The following is a 17,452-nucleotide window of genomic DNA, read 5'->3' as shown; positions in this document are numbered from 1 at the left end:
TTAGGGAATTTGCAATATAGCAGACAGTGAGTAAAGTGGCAGTGGTATGTATTGGGGGGGACCCCGCCAGGAGTAGAATATGGCTGCATATCTACTAGGACAGGGATGGAGAGCCCATGCAGTCATGAGGGGTAGACAACCATACCCGCCTATCAAGAGCCAGCCCATGTAAAGTCGGGTCACAGCTGATTGACAGGTGACAGTAAGGAAAGGAAAATCAATATTTCCCACCATCAGTGAGTTCAGTTTGGGAGGAAGTAGGTTTTTAAATAAGTTTGGTGTGCATTTTGTGGTGGCTGTTTTTTAAATACCATTCATTAACCTACAGGAAGAAGAGTTCATAATTTGCCATTTAGTGTTAATCATTAGAAGCATGCAACGCTAGGATAGCAAGTATTCCGTTTTTGAAAATTTGTTTTCATAGCATTGTCAAAAAAGTCTTATTAGGAATTATCTCTGGTTTTATTTTGTGCCATACCTGTTATGGTAGTGATACTAAGGTGTTTTCTTGTTTTTTTTTTTTTGGAAATATAACACATAATTAGTTTTGTTACCACATGGTCTGATTTTATTTGTTAAATGTAATATAACTATAAGGTCAATTTCTATGCTGTGTATTACACATAACATATAGAAATATAATTATTTTGATAAATTAAATATCCTGTTTATATTCTGAATGCCTCATGTTGTGTTATAATGTAGTACATACAGGGTCACATTGCATTACAGGCATTTAGCAGATGCTCTTATCCAGAGCGACTTACACAACATTCTACATAGCATTTACATTGTGTCCATTTATACAGCTGGATATATACTGAAGCAATGCAGGTTAAGTACCTTGCTCAAGGGTACAACGGCAGTGTCTTACTTGGGAATCAAACCTGTGACCTTCAGGTTAAAAGACCAGATCTGCGCTGCTATGCTACATAATGCTACAGTAACTGTCTACGTTACTGTATGTGAAACACTGTCAAGTTGACTAAAATCTAATACATTTTGATCACCTCTAGCCATGAAGAAAAATGTACACTTCTGCCTATGTCACTTAACCAGTGTTTACTGAAGTTTAGACTTGTGAGTAGCTGTATCATTTTAAAAACGAGGCTGTGTAAGAGCAACCCAGGTGTACACCCAAAAGCAACCATTGAATTGACATTTTATGACTTTTTTTGCACTGCTAAATGTAATTTTCTGTCTCAGGATGCTATTTTGTGCTATACAATGCTATTTTATGATACTAAATTCAATTTGGCGCCACATAATGTCATTAAATGTCATATTTTGTGACATGAAATTGAGTATGATATTTACTCCATTTTCTGTTTCAGTTACTGTTGTATGTACAGACTCATTGTTGTTCACAAAATTAAGTATGATCGAAACGAACTAAATAATACTGTACATTATTACAAATTGTTAACAGTGGAAGTCCTGACTTGTCTAAAACTACGCCCGCCTTGTCCGATAAAACTCCTTTCACATTGACGTCAGTCAATGAGAGGGGAACGCCCAGGGTGCCACAACCGAACATAACCCCACCCACATAGCTTGCCCCAAAACACGAAACCATTGGTTAATTCAGTACTCTTTATTACCACGCGTGTCTATTGAACATTCACCTGATCGTTAAAAAATAATAAATAAATAAATAAATAAATAAATAAATAAATAAATAAATACATATATACATACATACATACATACATACATACATACATACATACATACATAAATAAATAAATAAATAAATAAATAAATAAATAAATAAACTTTCTCTCATTCCCATGCCCCAACAGCCATTCCTGGGGTACAAACCCCCAAACTACCATACCCTCCATAATGTTGATGTGTCGGGTCCTGACCCAGAAAAGCAGCGAGCGACTGCAGCAGAATCTGAGAGACAATACAAACATACTCCAGAAGGATTGTTATTGGTCTCAGGTCCCAAAAGAGGAAGAGCTTATGTTATAAGTGATTCTGATTGGAAGAGCGAACGAACATAATTACTCAGAACTCTATCTACAGCTCTGACCCAACTGGGGCTGAGCTTATGTTACAAGATATTCTGATTGGACGAGAGAGCTTTCCATCAGAAAGCACTCGTTACACCCTAGTTCGGTTGCTCTTCGCGAAGTTGGTGTCAGCCCAAAAAGCAGCTTGAGAAACTATTCGTGTAAAAAATGAGTGGTAAGAGAGCTATTTAAAAAGTTTAATGCTTAGAGAATTGAATTCTGAGCAAAGTTAAATAATTTTTCCAGGAGATAAACATGCCTACATTATAACAGTTTGCTTGCGAGTAAGTAGGTACACGGTAGTGAAGCTGACAAGTTGGCTAAACTCTGAATTGCTCGGCTAGCTTCCACGTAGAGGAACTATGCATTGGCTAACTTACCTAGCCTGCTATGCTAAATCAATCAATTTCCGCAAGCCGTAACTTAGTTACCTAACTTGGCAAACGATAGCTATCTCATATAAGACCTACAGTGATTAAATGACTTTTGTTTCAGCGAGTGAGGTAAACAGACTTATTATTTTGTTCAAATTTAATTACTCGTCAGTTAGATGGCAAAGGTTTGCTATTTCAAGTTACCAACAAAGTTGGCTCGCTAAACCCCAGGCACTCGTATACTTTCCCAACTGTGAAGCTAGCTGGCTAAGATGATATTGGGGCATTCGCTAGCTGTGCAGCATGCCAGGTACCCAGCTAAGGTTACCTGCCAAACACTCACCTGAGAACTGGATATAAGTCGTGTCTGCCTTCTTAACTAACTCGTTAGCGGGCTAGCTAACTGTCTATATGACTGAGGTCGGGCCTCATACAATCCGCTCGTTAGCTAACGTTGATTTTAGCTGCAGTTTGCTTCGCGAACGTTAGTTATGACTTCTGAGGCTGTCCGACGTTGGTTGTATTTTAGCGTTGGAAAGTTTGCTTACTGGTTTAAGTAACGTTAGCCAGCTGGCTAATTTATTTCAATGCTTTCAATAGCAAGCTACACTGTTTAATAATTATGTAAGTTATTTAACGCTAGGGCTAAGTAACTTACGTTAGCTAGCTTGCACGTTTTAAGCACGCAATGTTAAGTTAGCGCATGGTAATGTTATTGTCTCAACATTACAGAGCAGCAACAAGACGATGAAATGGCCGCTTTTGTGGACGGCGGTGGGGAATTCCTTCAGAAGCGTAACCCCAGTACCGGTCAGGTAAGTGCTGAGGCTAGCGAGGTGTGTTATATGACCAGCGTTGGCTTAACGTTAGCTGTCAAAGTTTGTTTTGTCGTCGTGTCTGTTAGCCCGTCGCTTACACAACCCACGTGAGAAACGTCGGGCAGTTTTTAAAAATATATATACATTTCCACTCGCTGTAAACCGTCCGCTTTGTTGGTGTCTGTGTCGCACGTGTAGCATGCTAACTGGAGCTGTGAGTTCGTACGCAGGTGAAATTTCGGCGTGTAGCCGGCGTCTGAAGTCCCGCGCTTCTGCAGTTATCCCGTTTGACTCGCCTCCCAGGGGGTGTTGTGGCTGTCGGGGAGAGTGAGTTCATAGGGTAGAAAAGGTGGGAGGGGACGTAGAAGGGGTGGACGTCCAGCCTCCGATGGAAAAAAACTGTATCATGTCCCCTGCGCACGTATACTGCGTGTGCCAGTGTGTCTTCACCTCCCGTTTCAGTTCTAAAGCTTTAACGAGGCTGGGGTAAAATGTGGAAACTGTCACACAGCGTACCGAAAGGCCCCCTTCCAGAGGTTTAACTTTGGTTTTTGGTGTAAGCGTCTCTGCCAGTCACCTCCTTTCCCTCATCTGAAGATGTGCTAGGACTGGATTAGCAGTCCAGGTCCTCGGCAGCCTCAGGGCCTGTTGGGTTTGGTTGTTGTTGCTAAGCACCTCTTATTAACTTGGATCTGATTACGCTGCTAACTAACCCCTGCTCGATTCTTGCATGCAAATCGGTTGCTGATTTTAAGGTGGAAAGAAAAGATAGCCGATAGTGAGGCTCTCCAGGACCAGGGCTGTGCTGTTCTGGGGCTACAAGTACTCTGGCTGGGGAAGGAGTTTGTTGCTCTGCCTTAAACAGTTTAGGCCCGCTTGTATTGGTGAACTGTATACTGATCATAGTCTATAATAAGGGCGTATTGCAAATGTAATTGGTTCCTCTAATTTGGGTGCTTTTGCTATTCAGAGCAGTTACAGACAGAAGCACAAATGTCACAGCCAGGAGTCAAACCTGCAGCGCCACTTGGGTTTGGGAGTGAGCTGCTCTATATGCTGTACCACGGCCTCACACAGGACCCCTCTTAAAGAGGGAGTGAGTGGGTGGCTGTGTAGGGAGTCCAGACGCAGCCTCTCTGCTCTGTGCCTGTTCTGTGTCCTATTGCAGCGCACTGTAACCTTTTGGCCTGGGCTCCCTTTGGAAAAGAGGATTTTATCTTGGTGGGACCAGCCTGAATAAATAAAGGATAACTAAATAAAAGATTACTCATAATGCTCTTATAGAGCGCCCATTGGGTGCAGAGTACATGGTATGTCGAGGGAGTGTGTACAGAGCATTAGAAGCAGCGTGATTATACAGCGTGAAAATATAGATAGTGTCATTGTAAAGGTTAAGTAGAGCGAGTGTAAATATTGAGTAGACCGAATGTATAGGTTGAGTGGAGAGTGTAATGGTTGAGTATAGAGTGTAATGGTTAGTGGGTGTAATGGTTGAATTGAGAGGGTGTAATGGTTAGAGAGTGTAATGGCTGAATAGAGAGGGTGTAATGGATGAGTAGAGGGGGTGTAATGGTTGAGTAGAAAGGGTGTAATGGCTTCGTAGAGAGGGTGTAATGGCTGAGTAGAGAGGGTGTAATGGCTGAGTAGAGGGGGTGTAATGGTTGAGTAGAGAGCTTGGTGAGATGTTGTTTTTGCCCTTGCAGGACTCCCAGCAGACGTCCTCTCTGGCTCTGCTTGCGGCCACCTGCAGCCAGATGGACCCCCCTGGGGAGGGGGAGAGCTCGTCAGAGCAGCAGCCCCCCCACCAGGCGCTGGAGCTGGGGCAGGCCCAGCTGGCTCACACCCCCAGCGGCTGGCAGATCATCCCCGTCAGCGCCCCGTCATCCACAGCCCCCAGCGCGGGGTCCGGGGAGGAGGCGGGGAAGGGGGCGGGGCCTGCGCAGGCCCAGCAGTACGTGGTGGCGTCGGCCCCGGCGCTGGCGGGGCAGCAGGTTCTGACGGCGCTCTCCGGGATGATGCCCGGGGTCCAGTACCAGGTCATCCCCCAGTTTCAGACCCTGGACGGGTCCCAGGTGCAGCTGACCCAGTCGGACCCGTCCGCCGTGGGAACGGGACAGATCCAGCTCCTCTCCTCCGCCGTGGGCGGCGGCCAGCAGCTGATCGCCACGGCGAACCGGGCGGGGGGCGGGGGCAACGTCCTGACGGTGCCGGGCCTCATCCAGCAGGCCATCCCGCTGCAGAACCTGGGCGGGACCGTCCTGCAGAACCAGGCCCCGTTCCTGGCCAACGTGCCCGTGTCGCTCAACGGGAACATCACCCTGCTGCCCGTGAGCAGCGCCACCGTGTCCTCCGCTGGCGGGGCGGTGTACTGCAGCAGCGCCGTCACCAGCACCGCGCACACCACCGTGTCCTCGGGGGGGCGGGCCAAGGGCGGGGTCCAGCCGCTGCAGGCCACGCCCACACTCTCCCAGGATGCCCTGCAGATCCAGACGCTGCCGGGCTCCGCCCCCATCATGCTGCGCACCGTGGGGCCCAACGGGCAGGTCAGCTGGCAGGCGCTGCAGCTGCAGGCGGCGCCGGGCACGCCCATCACCCTGGCATCAATGCCCGGCCTCCCTCAGCTGGCACAGGCCCCCACCACCGTGCAGCTGCCCGGCCTGCAGACCATCAACCTCAACACCCTGCAGGGCATGCCCATCACCATCACGCACCCCACAGGTGTGTACTGGGGGCGGGGGGGGCATCACCATCGCGCACCCCACAGGTGTGTACTGGGGGCGGGGGGGCATCTGGTCAGGTCTGAAAGCTGGTAGCCCTGGCGCTGTGGGGTTTGCACGGTGTGGTATGAGGGGGAAGGCTGTGACAGAGCTGTGCTGCTGGACCGACGCGCGCAGCTCTTCCAGTGTTGAGGGATATTACTGAGCTCTGTTCCTGTGTCCCGCAGGAGACCAGGGGCTGGGGGGCGGAGCCGGAGGTGGGGCCGGGGGCGGGGACAGTGTGGATGACAGCTTTATGGAGGAGGGCGGAGACACCAGCCCCCAGCAGCCCATGCGCCGCTCTCGCAGAGAGGCCTGTACCTGCCCCTACTGCAAGGAGGGAGAGGGCCGGTGAGTGTGTGTGTGTGTGCACGTGTGCGTGTGCGTGTGCGTGTGTGTGTGTGTGTGTGTGTGTGTGGCTCTGATGCGGTGGGTGTGGCTCTCATGCGGTGGGCGTGGCTCTGATGCGGTGGGTGGTGGCTCTGATGCGGTGGGCATGGCTCTGATGCAGTGGGCGTGGCTCTGATGCAGTGTGTGTGGCTGTGATGCAGTGGGTGTGGCTCTGATGTGGTGGGTGTGGCTCTGATGCAGTAGGCGTTGCTCTGATGCAGTGGGTGTGGCTCTGATGCAGTGGGCGTGGCTCTGATGCAGTGGGCATGGCTCTGATGCAGTGGGCGTGGCTCTGATGCAGTGGGTGTGGCTCTGATGCAGTAGGTGTGGCTCTGATGCAGTGGGTGTGGCTCTGATGCGGTGGGCGTGGCTCTGATGCGGTGGGCATGGCTCTGATGCGGTGGGTGTGGCTCTGATGCGGTGGGCATGGTTCTGATGCAGTGGGTGTGGCTCTGATGCAGTGGGTGTGGCTCTGCGGTGGGCGTGGCTCTGATGCGGTGGGCGTGGCTCTGATGCGGTGGGTGTGGCTCTGATGCAGTGGGCGTGGCTCTGATGCGGTGGGCGTGGCTCTGACTCGTGTCTCTCCCGCAGGAATGACCCCGGCCGGAAGAAGCAGCACATCTGCCACATCGCCGGCTGCGGCAAGGTGTACGGCAAGACGTCCCACCTGCGGGCGCACCTGCGCTGGCACACGGGCGAGAGGCCCTTTGTCTGCTCCTGGACCTTCTGCGCCAAGCGCTTCACCCGCTCCGACGAGCTGCAGAGGCACAGGAGGACGCACACGGGTGAGACCCGCGCTGCCCGCCGCCAGGGCTGTGCTTAGTTCTGCCCGTTAGGCTTTGTGTACTTCTGCTCCTCTCGAACCCTGCTCATTCATCAGGCCGCACACGCAGGTCTCTGGGGCGCTGTTCAGGTTTGGGGTGTTGCTGGGGCTCCTCTTCGATCCACTTCCTCCTCAGATGTTTGAGTAAGATCCGGTCATATGCAGGGCATGGCCAGTAGGTGGCAGCAGTGCACAGCCTCACTCAGTCTCGACATTGGTTCTATTCTTGTGTGGTTTCTCCAGAGACCCCTGCTGTACAGTGAGCCGCGGTGCTGAGCGTTCTGAAGAGGAAAATGCGTTTGGGGAATGATTGAGGGAACGCAGACGTTAGCGGGACATTAAGGACGTGAGGCTGTGGGAGGTTATAAGAGCACAGACTCATTACGTTTAGAGGATACAATGTCTTGGAGGGTATTGCGTTGGGTATGACTCGAGGTGTGTGTATGGGGGAGTGTGCGCCTGTGTGTTTGAGTGATTGCCTGTGTGTGTCTGTGTGTGTGTGTGTGTGTGTGTGTGTGTGTGTGTTTGAATGATATCTGGGAATAGAAATGATATACAGGTGTTTAGAAAGAGGGTTGTCAAAAATGGTTACTTGAAATTATTTCAGGCTTGTCAGCTTTAGTTAATGAGATCTCTCTCCCTCTCTCTCTCTCTCTCTCTGCCCCCTCTCCCTCCCTCCCTCTCTCTCTACAGGAGAGAAGAAGTTCTCGTGCTCTGTGTGTCCGAAGCGTTTCATGCGCAGTGACCACCTGTCCAAGCACATAAAGACCCACACCAACAAGAAGGGCGCCACGGCAACCAAAGCTGGCGCCAGCTCTGCCCCCTCCTCGGTCGCCGCGGACACCACAGCGGCCACTTCCACCAGTGCAGATGCCTGCACCGCGGGGGGCCCCACCCCAGACCAGCACGGTCTCATCACCATGGAAACGCTGTCGCCTGAGGGAATCGCCCGATTGGCCAACAGTGGGATTAACGTCATGCATGTGGCAGACCTCCACTCTGTGAACATGAACAGCAACGGCTACTGAGGTGGGGGGGGCACACTGGGCCAGAGAGGCAGGGTTATGGGGGGGGTGACTTTGGTTCCTGCGTACCCCTCTGCCATCATCAGGACCCCCCCACACGCAGCGGACACGACTAAAGTCTGCTCTTCTCAGAGACTGAGACAGCGTTTTACCTGCGGTGGAACAGCGTCTGTGGCTGATCCTGGATCAGCTGTGTGCTTTTCTCCTGTGGTGGAACAGCGTCTGTGGCTAATCCTGGATCAGCTGTGTGCTATTCTCCTGTGGTGGAACAGCGTCTGTGGCTGATCCTGGATCAGCTGTGTGCTTTTCTCCTGTGGTGGAACAGCGTCTGTGCTGATCCTGAATCAGCTGTGTGCTTTTCTCCTGGGCGGAACAGTGTCTGTGGCTGATCCTGGATCAGCTGTGTGCTTTTCTCCTGGGCGGAACAGCGTCTGTGGCTGGTCCTGGGTCAGCTGTGTGCTTTTCTCCTGTGGTGGAACAGCGTCTGTGGCTGATCCTGGATCAGCTGTGTGCTTTTCTCCTGTGGTGGAACAGCGTCTGTGCTGATCCTGAATCAGCTGTGTGCTTTTCTTCTGGGCGGAACAGCATCTTTGGCTGATCCTGGATCAGTTATTACTGCCAAGTCTAACTACTTATTTTCTTCTTCTTGTACTTAGAGATTTTTATTTTCCTTTAATTTTTACAAAATATTTTGAATATGATTGAAAATATAGGTATGTTTAAAGCTATCATGCTTTGATAAACATAAAAAGCTCCCCCCACCCTGTCTTTTCTTTGGGGGTGGGGCTATGAAAAACAGGAGGGGTGGACACAGTAGCATTGCTGTGTGAACGCCTCAAGCACAAACCTTAAGCATTCATTCTGGCAACTTTTTATATGACATGAGACCAATTATTTTCCAAGAGAATCTTGTGTTGGGCTGTGCTGGAGTTCATCACAGTCTGATAGAGCCCTGTGTTAGACTGTGCTGGAGTGTAGCACAGTCTGAGAGAGCCCTGGGTTAGACTGTGCTAGAGCGAAGCACAGTCTGAGAGAGCCCTGTGTTAGACTGTGCTGGAGTTCATCACAGTCTGAGAGAGCCATGTGTTAGACTGTGCTGGAGTGAAGCACACTCTGAGAGCCCTGTGTTAGACTGTGCTGGAGTGAAGCACAGTCTGAGAGAGCCCTGTGTTAGACTGTGCTGGCGTTCAGTCCTAGTTCAGCTGTGTTCTGTGTCCTCTCCTGAGCCCCAGGTCTGTCTTACTTGGATGTTTGGCTTATTTTTTCATTAAAAGCTTTAGTTAGGCACCTTCTTTTTTCTATAATTTAATAGTGGGAAGAGCTTCCATTATTTAAGCTTTCAGCTTTAAGCTTCCAGAGGGTTTATGAAACCAAAACTGGGGCGGAGCTACCATGTGCTGTCAGTCACTCGTGAGCTTAACACGGGTCACACCAATCGCTGTGCTTTTTTGTAGCACACAATAAACTTTAATTGGCTCAAAAGAAGGTTAGTGATCGAGGGCTGGTCGTTGCTCCGCCCTCTGTGGGCATGGTTAAGCCGCTCTCTCCTGCCTGGCCTGTAGGGGGCAGCAGTGTGTGGTGTCAGAGTTCCGCCTCCTTGGCGATTGGCCGGGAGGAAGGCCGTGTTTCCGGGGCATTTCGGCGCTAAATCTGCCCTGTCCCGCTGTGGAGCGGCTCTTTGCTCCGGACCCGCCCTCCCTGCCCAGCCCCCCCCTCCCTCTGTGTCCCGTGTGTATCACTGCTCCTAGCTGGTGCGCCGTTACTATGGAAACCGTGAAATGGAATTTACACATGGTGGTTTCTCTTTGTTTTTTTGTTTGTTTTTTTTTGTTTTAAATGTAAAAATTTGAGATTAACTTTTTTTATACAGCACTATGGGAGTCCAGCTGCTGTTATGTACAGTGCACAGGGATTTTTATACATCTGTTAAATATATATATTTTTCGGTATATAAAGCACTTGGAATTTCGGAAGTGGCGACGGTGTGGGGAACTGTCTGTGGCCTCCTCGGCACCTCCCGTTGGTCCTCCGAACCGGTCTTCATTTTATACATGGAGGGATTGGTGAAAACAAATACAAGTACGACAGAAAAACATCAGCCGCATTAAAATATATTCATAGAATTTGACTGTGTTGGTTGTTCTTTATTTTTTTATTTTGAACTTGATGCATTAATTAAATCACACACCAATGAGTACAATGTAATTACGCTCATAAACTGACCAGTTATGACTGACCCTGACCTGAACCTGCTAGTTTTCCTTAATTGTGTGTGTGTTTATTAGAGGGATGTTTCACCTGTTTTACGAGCACCTTTGTCAGGTCAGGTCATGTGTTTTGTATTTGGGAGCTGGGACTCCCTACACCACATGCTCATCAGGAAGGCTGTGAAATATAGGCCTGAGTCTGCGTTAGTCCAGCATTGAAATATGAGTGTGTGTGTGCGCGCGCGTGTGTACAGGTGCAGTGTGTGTTCAGCTGTGAAAGCAGCTAGAGAGAGTATATGTGTGTATATGTGTCCATGTGTATGAGAGTGTATATATGTGTGTGTGTGCCCGCATGTACAGGTACAGTGTTTGGGTGTGAGTGTATATGTCTGTGTGTGTGTGTGTGTGTGTGTGTGTGTGTGTGTGAATGTGCAGGTGGAGTGTGTGTGTAGATAGATATAGATATACTTTTATTGAACCCCGTGGGGTAATTTGTCCTCTGCATTTGAGTTCCTAGTTACTTAGGAGCAGTGGGCAGCCACAGTGCTGCGCCCGGGGACCAACTCCAGTTCTGAGGCCAGTGCCTTGGTCAAGGGCACCTGCAGGAGCGCACCTAACACGCATGTCTCTGAGTGTGGGAGGAAACCAGAGTACCTGGAGTAAACCCACGCGAACATCATGCAAACTCTGCGCAGAGAGGATCCGGTCGGACCCGGATTCGAACCCGGAACCTCCTGCTTGTGAGGTGACAGTGCTAACCACTATGCCACCGTGCCCACCCTGTGTGAGTGTATATGTGTGTGCGCGTGCGCGTGTGCAGGTGCAGTGTGTGGGGGAGAGCAGTGCGTTGGAGTCACGGGCCAGACCGCGGGCAGTGTGTGTCTGTGTGTGTGTGTGTGTGTGTGTGCAGGTGCAGTGTGTGGGGGAGAGCAGTACGTTGGAGTCACAGGCAGCACATTTCCCACGATGCCCTCATGGCTGAACGTCTTCGCCCTGCTCGGTGAGTCTCACCCTCAGCATTTTGCTCCTGTGCGATTTTTCTTCCCAAAATGGCTCTTCTTGCCTCTATCTCGGGCTGCGTGGGGACCGTGGACTGGCTGCTTCGTAGCGTCCACTGTGGGCCTGTTTCTACGGGACTCGTTCCCGTGGCGTTTATCACACACACACAGCTTTCGGAAGTGTTGATGTTTTGGCTCATAATGCTGCTGTAGGTTTTTTTGAGATTGTGCTTTCTGATTTTTTGCGGGAACTCTCACATTTTTCTTTGTGCCCTGCCCTGCCTGTTCTCTCACTCATTGTCCTTATACCTTCCGCCGTTTTACTCTTTCTTGTTCTTTTTCTTTCACACTCTCTCTCTCTCTCTCTCTGTCCCTTCCTCTCTCGAATTCAAATTCACATTCAAAAATGGTGTATTGGCATGACTAGATTTTTTTTTTTTTTTTTTGCCAAAGCACAAACATATCTCTTTGTCCCTCTCTTTCTCTCTGTCCCTCCCCCTCTATCTCTCTTTGTCCCTCTATCTCTCTCCTCCCTCTCTCTCTCTCTCTCTGTCCCTCCCTTTAATTATTTGTATGTGTTTGGGGCATATTAGCGTCTTTTTTGGTGACATGTTTTAGTGAAGGCAAAAGTCGAAAAGTCTCTCTCTTAAATTCAAAGTGCTTTATTGGCCAAAGCATGGCAAGGAGCATGTGAAACATCAGATCTCTCTCTCTGTCCCTCACTCCGTCTCTCTGTCCCCCCTCTCCCTCCCTCCCTCCCTCCCTCCCTCCTCCCGTCCCAGGCAGTGCTCTCCTGCCCGTCGGGGCTCAGAAGAGGAGGTGTGCTTACCTGGCCAGTCCCAGCAACGCACTGCATTTGAAGGAGGCGGGAAACGTGAGTGGGGCGGAGCAGCTGTGTGGCCACACCCCTTGCTGCATGGGCTACTTTAAACTGGGCTACGGGCCCCCCATCCCGGACCTGCTAGGTACGGAGACCGGCACTGTCTGACCTCTGAGACTGATGAGGGGTGTGGCATACTGAACCTCACTGGGCCTATATGACCTTTGACCTGTGATGGGTGTGCTGTACTGGACCTCACTGGGCCTGTATGACCTTTGACCTGTGATGGGTGTGCTGTACTGGACCTCACTGGGCCTGTATGACCTTTGACCTGTGGTGGGTGTGCTGTACTGGACCTCACTGGGCCTGTATGACCTTTGACCCGTGATGGGTGTGCTGTACTGGACCTCACTGGGCCTGTCTGACCTTTGACCTGTGATGGGTGTGCTGTACTGAACCTCACTGGGCCTGTATGACCTTTGACCTGTGATGGGTGTGCTGTACTGGACCTCACTGGGCCTGTCTGACCTTTGACCTGTGATGGGTGTGCTGTACTGAACCTCACTGGGGCTGTATGACCTTTGACCTGTGATGGGTGTGCTGTACTGGACCTCACTGGGCCTGTCTGACCTTTGACCTGTGATGGGTGTGCTGTACTGGACCTCACTGGGCCTGTCTGACCTATCAGGGTGCAACGTGGTCCAGATGGAGTGCCCAGAGTCCTCCTGCTTCTCCTCCCATCACATGGAAAACTTCACCAGCTGCGTGTGCAACACTGACTTCTGCAACGCCAATCTCACCTGGCTGGCCCCGTCCACCCCAAGCCCCTCCCCCTGGGGTGAGAAAGCGAGTTTGGGTCTGTGGCACTGTGGGGCGTGAGAATATTGGGTGTTTTTTTATCCTCAGTCAAATCACAGCTCACCTTTACCTGTGTTGCACTTGAACCCATATGATGTGAAAATATTTGGAAAGTGTATTTGCTTACATCACTTTGTGTGTGTACTTGTATGTATGTATGCATGTGTTTGTGTGCGTGTATGCATGCATGCGTGTGTGTGTGTGTGTGTGTGTGTGTGTGTATGTATGTATGTATGCATGTGTTTGTGTGCGTGTATGCATGCATGCGTGTGTGTGTGTGTGTGTGTATGTATGTATGTATGCATGTGTTTGTGTGTGTGTATGCATGCGTGTGTGCGTGTATGTGTGTGTGTGTGTATGTATGCATGTATGTGTGTGTGTGTATGCATGCATGTGTGTGTGTGTGTGTGTTTAGGGGTTAGCAGTATCTGCATGGTGGTGGTTCCTCTGGCTCTGTTGCTGATTCTCTGCATCTTCATGTGCCACAGATCCATCAGGAAGGGCGGTAAGACCCTGAGATTCACACTGCTCTGTCTCTCTATCTCTCTATCTCTCCACCTCTACCTCTCTATCTCTATACCTCTCTGCCACACTATCTCTCTATCTCTCTGTCTCTCCACCTCTCTACCTCTCTATCTCTATACCTCTCTGCCACGCTATCTCTCTATCTCTCTACCGCTCTCTCTCTTCATCTCTCTGTCTTTCTGTCTCTGAGTAACACAACACAACCTCACAATCACAGTGAAATGGGGGGGGGGGGGCTGTATCATAGTGCTGTAATTTCTACATGGTAAAAACCAAAATGTACAAAAAATACCGAAACATTATGGACCTGACTGGCTATTTTTATTTTATTTTTTGAGTCTTTGAGAGAATATGTGTAAAGTTGGATTCCCAGACTGAGCAGCTGGCTCTCTTCTCTCACGTTCTCCCCCTCTCTGGCTCTATGTCCTCTCCTCTGTGTGTGTCCCCTCCTCCAGCTCTGTGTGTCCCCTCCTCCAGCTCTGCGTGTCCCCTCCTCCAGCTCTGTGTGTCCCCTCCTCCAGCTCTGTGTGTCCCCTCCTCCAGCTCTGTGTGTCCCCTCCTCCAGCTCTGTGTGTCCCCTCCTCCAGCTCTGTGTGTGTGTCCCCTCCTCCAGCTCTGTGTGTCCGTCCCCTCCTCCAGCTCTGTGTCTGTCCCCTCCTCCAGCTCTGTGTCTGTCCCCTCCTCCAGCTCTGTGTGTGTGTCCCCTCCTCCAGCTCTGTGTGTGTGTCCCCTCCTCCAGCTCTCCCACTCCGTCCCCTCCTCCAGCTCTCCCACTCCGTCCCCTCCTCCAGCTCTGTGTCCATCCCCTCCTCCAGCTCTGTGTGTCCATCCCCTCCTCCAGCTCTCCCGCTCTGCTGTGACCTTGCCTGCATTTTCTCTCTCCTGTTGGCCTTGAGCGCTCTGCCAGGAAACCTGCAGTCCGAGCTGACAGCAGAATCCGTTTACGCTGGGCTGAGCCGCAAAGCATTCTCACTCTGAGCAGTGATACAGTCTCACACTGAGCAGTGAAACATTCTCACTCTGAGCAGTGAAACAGTCTCACTCTGAGCAGTGAAACATTCTCACTCTGAGCAGTGAAACATTCTCACTCTGAGCAGTGAAACAGTCTCACTCTGAGCAGTGAAACATTCTCACTCTGAGCAGTGAAACATTCTCACTCTGAGCAGTGAAACATTCTCACTCTGAGCAGTGAAACATTCTCACTCTGAGCAGTGAAACATTCTCACTCTGAGCAGTGAAACAGTCTCACTCTGAGCAGTGAAACATTCTCACTCTGAGCAGTGAAACATTCTCACTCTGAGCAGTGATACATTCTCACTCTGAGCAGTGAAATCTTATCGCGGGGCACAGCTCACACTCTCAGCCGCCACACACAGACAATGGCCGATTGAGTGGGGCTGTGTCTCGGGGGATCCAGTTCTCGCCGCTGACTGTAGAGACTGTGTGTCTGTAGAGACCGCGTGACTAGAGACCGCGTGACTGTAGAGACCGCGTGTCTGTAGAGACCGTGTGACTGTAGAGACCGCGTGACTGTAGAGACCGCGTGACTGTAGAGACCGCGTGTCTGTAGAGACCGCGTGACTGTAGAGACCGTGTGTCTGTAGAGACCGCGTGACTGTAGAGACTGTGTGTCTGTAGAGACCGCGTGACTGTAGAGACCGCGTGTCTGTAGAGACCGTGTGACTGTAGAGACCGCGTGTCTGTAGAGACCGTGTGACTGTAGAGACCGCGTGACTGTAGAGACCGTGTGACTGTAGAGACCGCGTGACTGTAGAGACCGTGTGTCTGTAGAGACCGCGTGACTGTAGAGACTGTGTGTCTGTAGAGACCGCGTGACTGTAGAGACCGCGTGTCTGTTTAAATGAACTCGGGAACACCAGGGTGCTGTTCAGGGCATCGTAGGTTATCAGGAATTAATTCCCCCGAACCTCAGCCGCAGCGTCTGACCCAAAGTGCTGCTGTCAGCGCAAACACAGGTCCACTGCCAGCCCTAATCTCATACACAGCTGCACAATGCTGCGGGCTGTGGAGCTCTGTGCAGAAGCACACCAGTTATATCAGCAATAGCACAGCCTCCTTTTGGTGTAAAAGCACAGGCTCCTTTAGTGTAAATGCACAGGCTCCTTTGGTGTAAAAGCACAGGCTCCTTTGGTGTAAAAGCACAGCCTCCTTTGGTGTAAAAGCACAGCCTCCTTTTGGTGTAAAAGCACAGCCTCCTTTGGTGTAAAAGCACAGCCTCCTTTGGTGTAAACGCACAGCCTCCTTTGGCGTAAAAGCACAGGCTCCTTTGGGGTAAAAGCACAGACTTTTTTTTGGATGGTTTGTAACTACCGGACATTTTATGATGAGTAATGTTCCCAGGCTTTTGATACTCTTAACCCTTTAAAGTGCAAGTGTGTTCATAACTGAAGGTTCTAATGCTGATGCAACCATCGCTACTGGTAACCGACAACAATGTAGTTCTAGAATTTGGGGAAAACGTCCCTAAAACCCGACACTTCAAAGGGTTAATGAATCATATGTATGAGAGTACTGTTATTTTTTGAGGTGTATAACTCGTCTGGAAGATCAGGGAGAATGACTGTCGTATGAATGTTGTGATCAGCAGCACACAGGACCCATGAACGCTATGTGCACAGTGGCAGGACTGCCAGTCTTCTTAGCTTTCTGGCTTTCTTCTCTCCATCAGTGGCAAAGCCTTCCTATGGGAGGGTGACATCACAGTGCTCGTGTCACGGCTTGCAGGGTTCGGACCTTGATCTCGGCTGCATTGAGCTTCGCCAGGTAGGCAAAAAATTCTGCTCCTCACCTGCCGTTATCTGCTAAAGCAGTGGCTGCCTCCTGCAGCAGTGGGCATCAGTCTGATCAGTCCTTCAGAATCTCTAAAAACCACATTGCCCAAGTCTTCCCAAACCTGACTCAGCTGAGGGTGTGCTGTTTGTCAGCATCTACCCAGTCTGTGCCTCATGTCCCCTGGGTGTGTCTGATGTGCTTAAGATGTGTCTGATGTGCCTCCGGTATGTCTGATGTGTCTCAGGTGTGTCTGATGTGTCTCGGGTGTGTCTGATGTGCCTCGGGTGTGTCTGATGTGTCTCAGGTGTGTCTGATGTGTCTCAGGTGTGTCTGATGTGTCTCAGGTGTGTCTGATGGGTCTCGGGTGTGTCTGCTGTGTCTCGGGTGTGTCTGATGTGTCTCGGGTGTGTCTGATGGGTCTCGGGTGTGTCTGATGTGTCTCGGGTGTGTCTGATGTGTCTCGGGTGTGTCTGATGTGTCTCGGGTGTGTCTGATGTGCCTCGGGTGTGTCTGATGTGTCTCAGGTGTGTCTGATGTGTCTCAGGTGTGTCTGCTGTGTCTCGGGTGTGTCTGATGTGTCTCAGGTGTGTCTGATGTGCCTCAGGTGTGTCTGATGTGTCTCAGGTGTGTCTGCTGTGTCTCGGGTGTGTCTGATGTGTCTCAGGTGTGTCTGATGTGTCTCAGGTGTGTCTGATGGGTCTCGGGTGTGTCTGATGGGTCTCGGGTGTGTTTGATGTGTCTCGGGTGTGTCTGATGTGTCTCGGGTGTGTCTGATGTGTCTCGGGTGTGTCTGATGTGTCTCGGGTGTGTCTGATGTGTCTCGGGTGTGTCTGATGGGTCTCGGGTGTGTCTGATGTGTCTCGGGTGTGTCTGATGTGTCTCGGGTGTGTCTGATGTGCCTCGGGTGTGTCTGATGTGTCTCGGGTGTGTCTGCTATGTGTTGGGTGTGTCTGATGTGCCTCAGGTGTGTCTGATGTGCCTCAGGTGTGTCTGATGTGTCTCAGGTGTGTCTGCTGTGTTTATCTGCAGATGGTTGGCCAGGGCCAC

General features: G+C 50.6%; 2 protein-coding genes across 5 annotated transcripts in view; both read left to right on the top strand.

Annotated features, from left to right (window-relative positions):
- Positions 1-2,104: 2,104 nt before the first annotated feature.
- LOC118208449 (transcription factor Sp1-like) lies at positions 2,105-9,227 on the top strand. 2 transcript variants are annotated; one of them, XM_035383143.1, is made up of 6 exons: positions 2,105-2,193; positions 3,125-3,207; positions 4,914-5,928; positions 6,155-6,317; positions 6,948-7,141; positions 7,873-9,227. In XM_035383143.1, the coding sequence occupies exons 1-6, from the start codon at positions 2,187-2,189 to the stop codon at positions 8,205-8,207; spliced, it is 1,797 nt and encodes a 598-aa protein (XP_035239034.1). In that variant the 5' UTR covers positions 2,105-2,186; the 3' UTR covers positions 8,208-9,227. The 2 variants fall into 2 exon arrangements, with proteins under 2 accessions (XP_035239034.1, XP_035239035.1); XM_035383144.1 differs by lacking the exon at positions 2,105-2,193 and adding an exon at positions 2,222-2,521.
- A 2,022-nt stretch (positions 9,228-11,249) lies between these two features.
- The window catches only part of LOC118207507 (anti-Muellerian hormone type-2 receptor-like), a 13,407-nt gene continuing 7,204 nt past the window's right edge, over positions 11,250-17,452 (top strand). Inside the window, exons 1-6 of one of the 3 annotated variants that reach the window (XM_035381161.1) lie at positions 11,250-11,411; positions 12,196-12,374; positions 12,918-13,067; positions 13,503-13,592; positions 16,302-16,396; positions 17,435-17,452. The exon at positions 17,435-17,452 is cut by the window's right edge and continues 204 nt beyond it. In XM_035381161.1, the coding sequence (XP_035237052.1) occupies positions 11,386-11,411; positions 12,196-12,374; positions 12,918-13,067; positions 13,503-13,592; positions 16,302-16,396; positions 17,435-17,452 (558 nt within the window). In that variant the 5' untranslated portion in view covers positions 11,250-11,385. Of the gene's footprint in view, positions 11,412-12,191; positions 12,375-12,917; positions 13,068-13,502; positions 13,593-16,301; positions 16,397-17,434 lie in introns of all 3 variants that reach the window. The other 2 variants (XM_035381163.1, XM_035381160.1) reach the window with 2 other exon arrangements.

This window comes from Anguilla anguilla, chromosome 11, assembly GCF_013347855.1.
Source record: "Anguilla anguilla isolate fAngAng1 chromosome 11, fAngAng1.pri, whole genome shotgun sequence".
Lineage (NCBI taxonomy): Eukaryota > Metazoa > Chordata > Actinopteri > Anguilliformes > Anguillidae > Anguilla > Anguilla anguilla.
Note: the sequence above shows the minus strand (reverse complement) of the source record. Positions and strands in the feature narration are given on the sequence as shown.

Coding starts and splice junctions, on each gene's coding strand:
- LOC118208449 (XM_035383143.1), top strand. Junction 5,929..6,154: donor CACCATCACGCACCCCACAG/GTGTGTACTGGG, acceptor TGTGTCCCGCAG/GAGACCAGGGGCTGGGGGGC. Junction 7,142..7,872: donor GCACAGGAGGACGCACACGG/GTGAGACCCGCG, acceptor CTCTCTCTACAG/GAGAGAAGAAGTTCTCGTGC.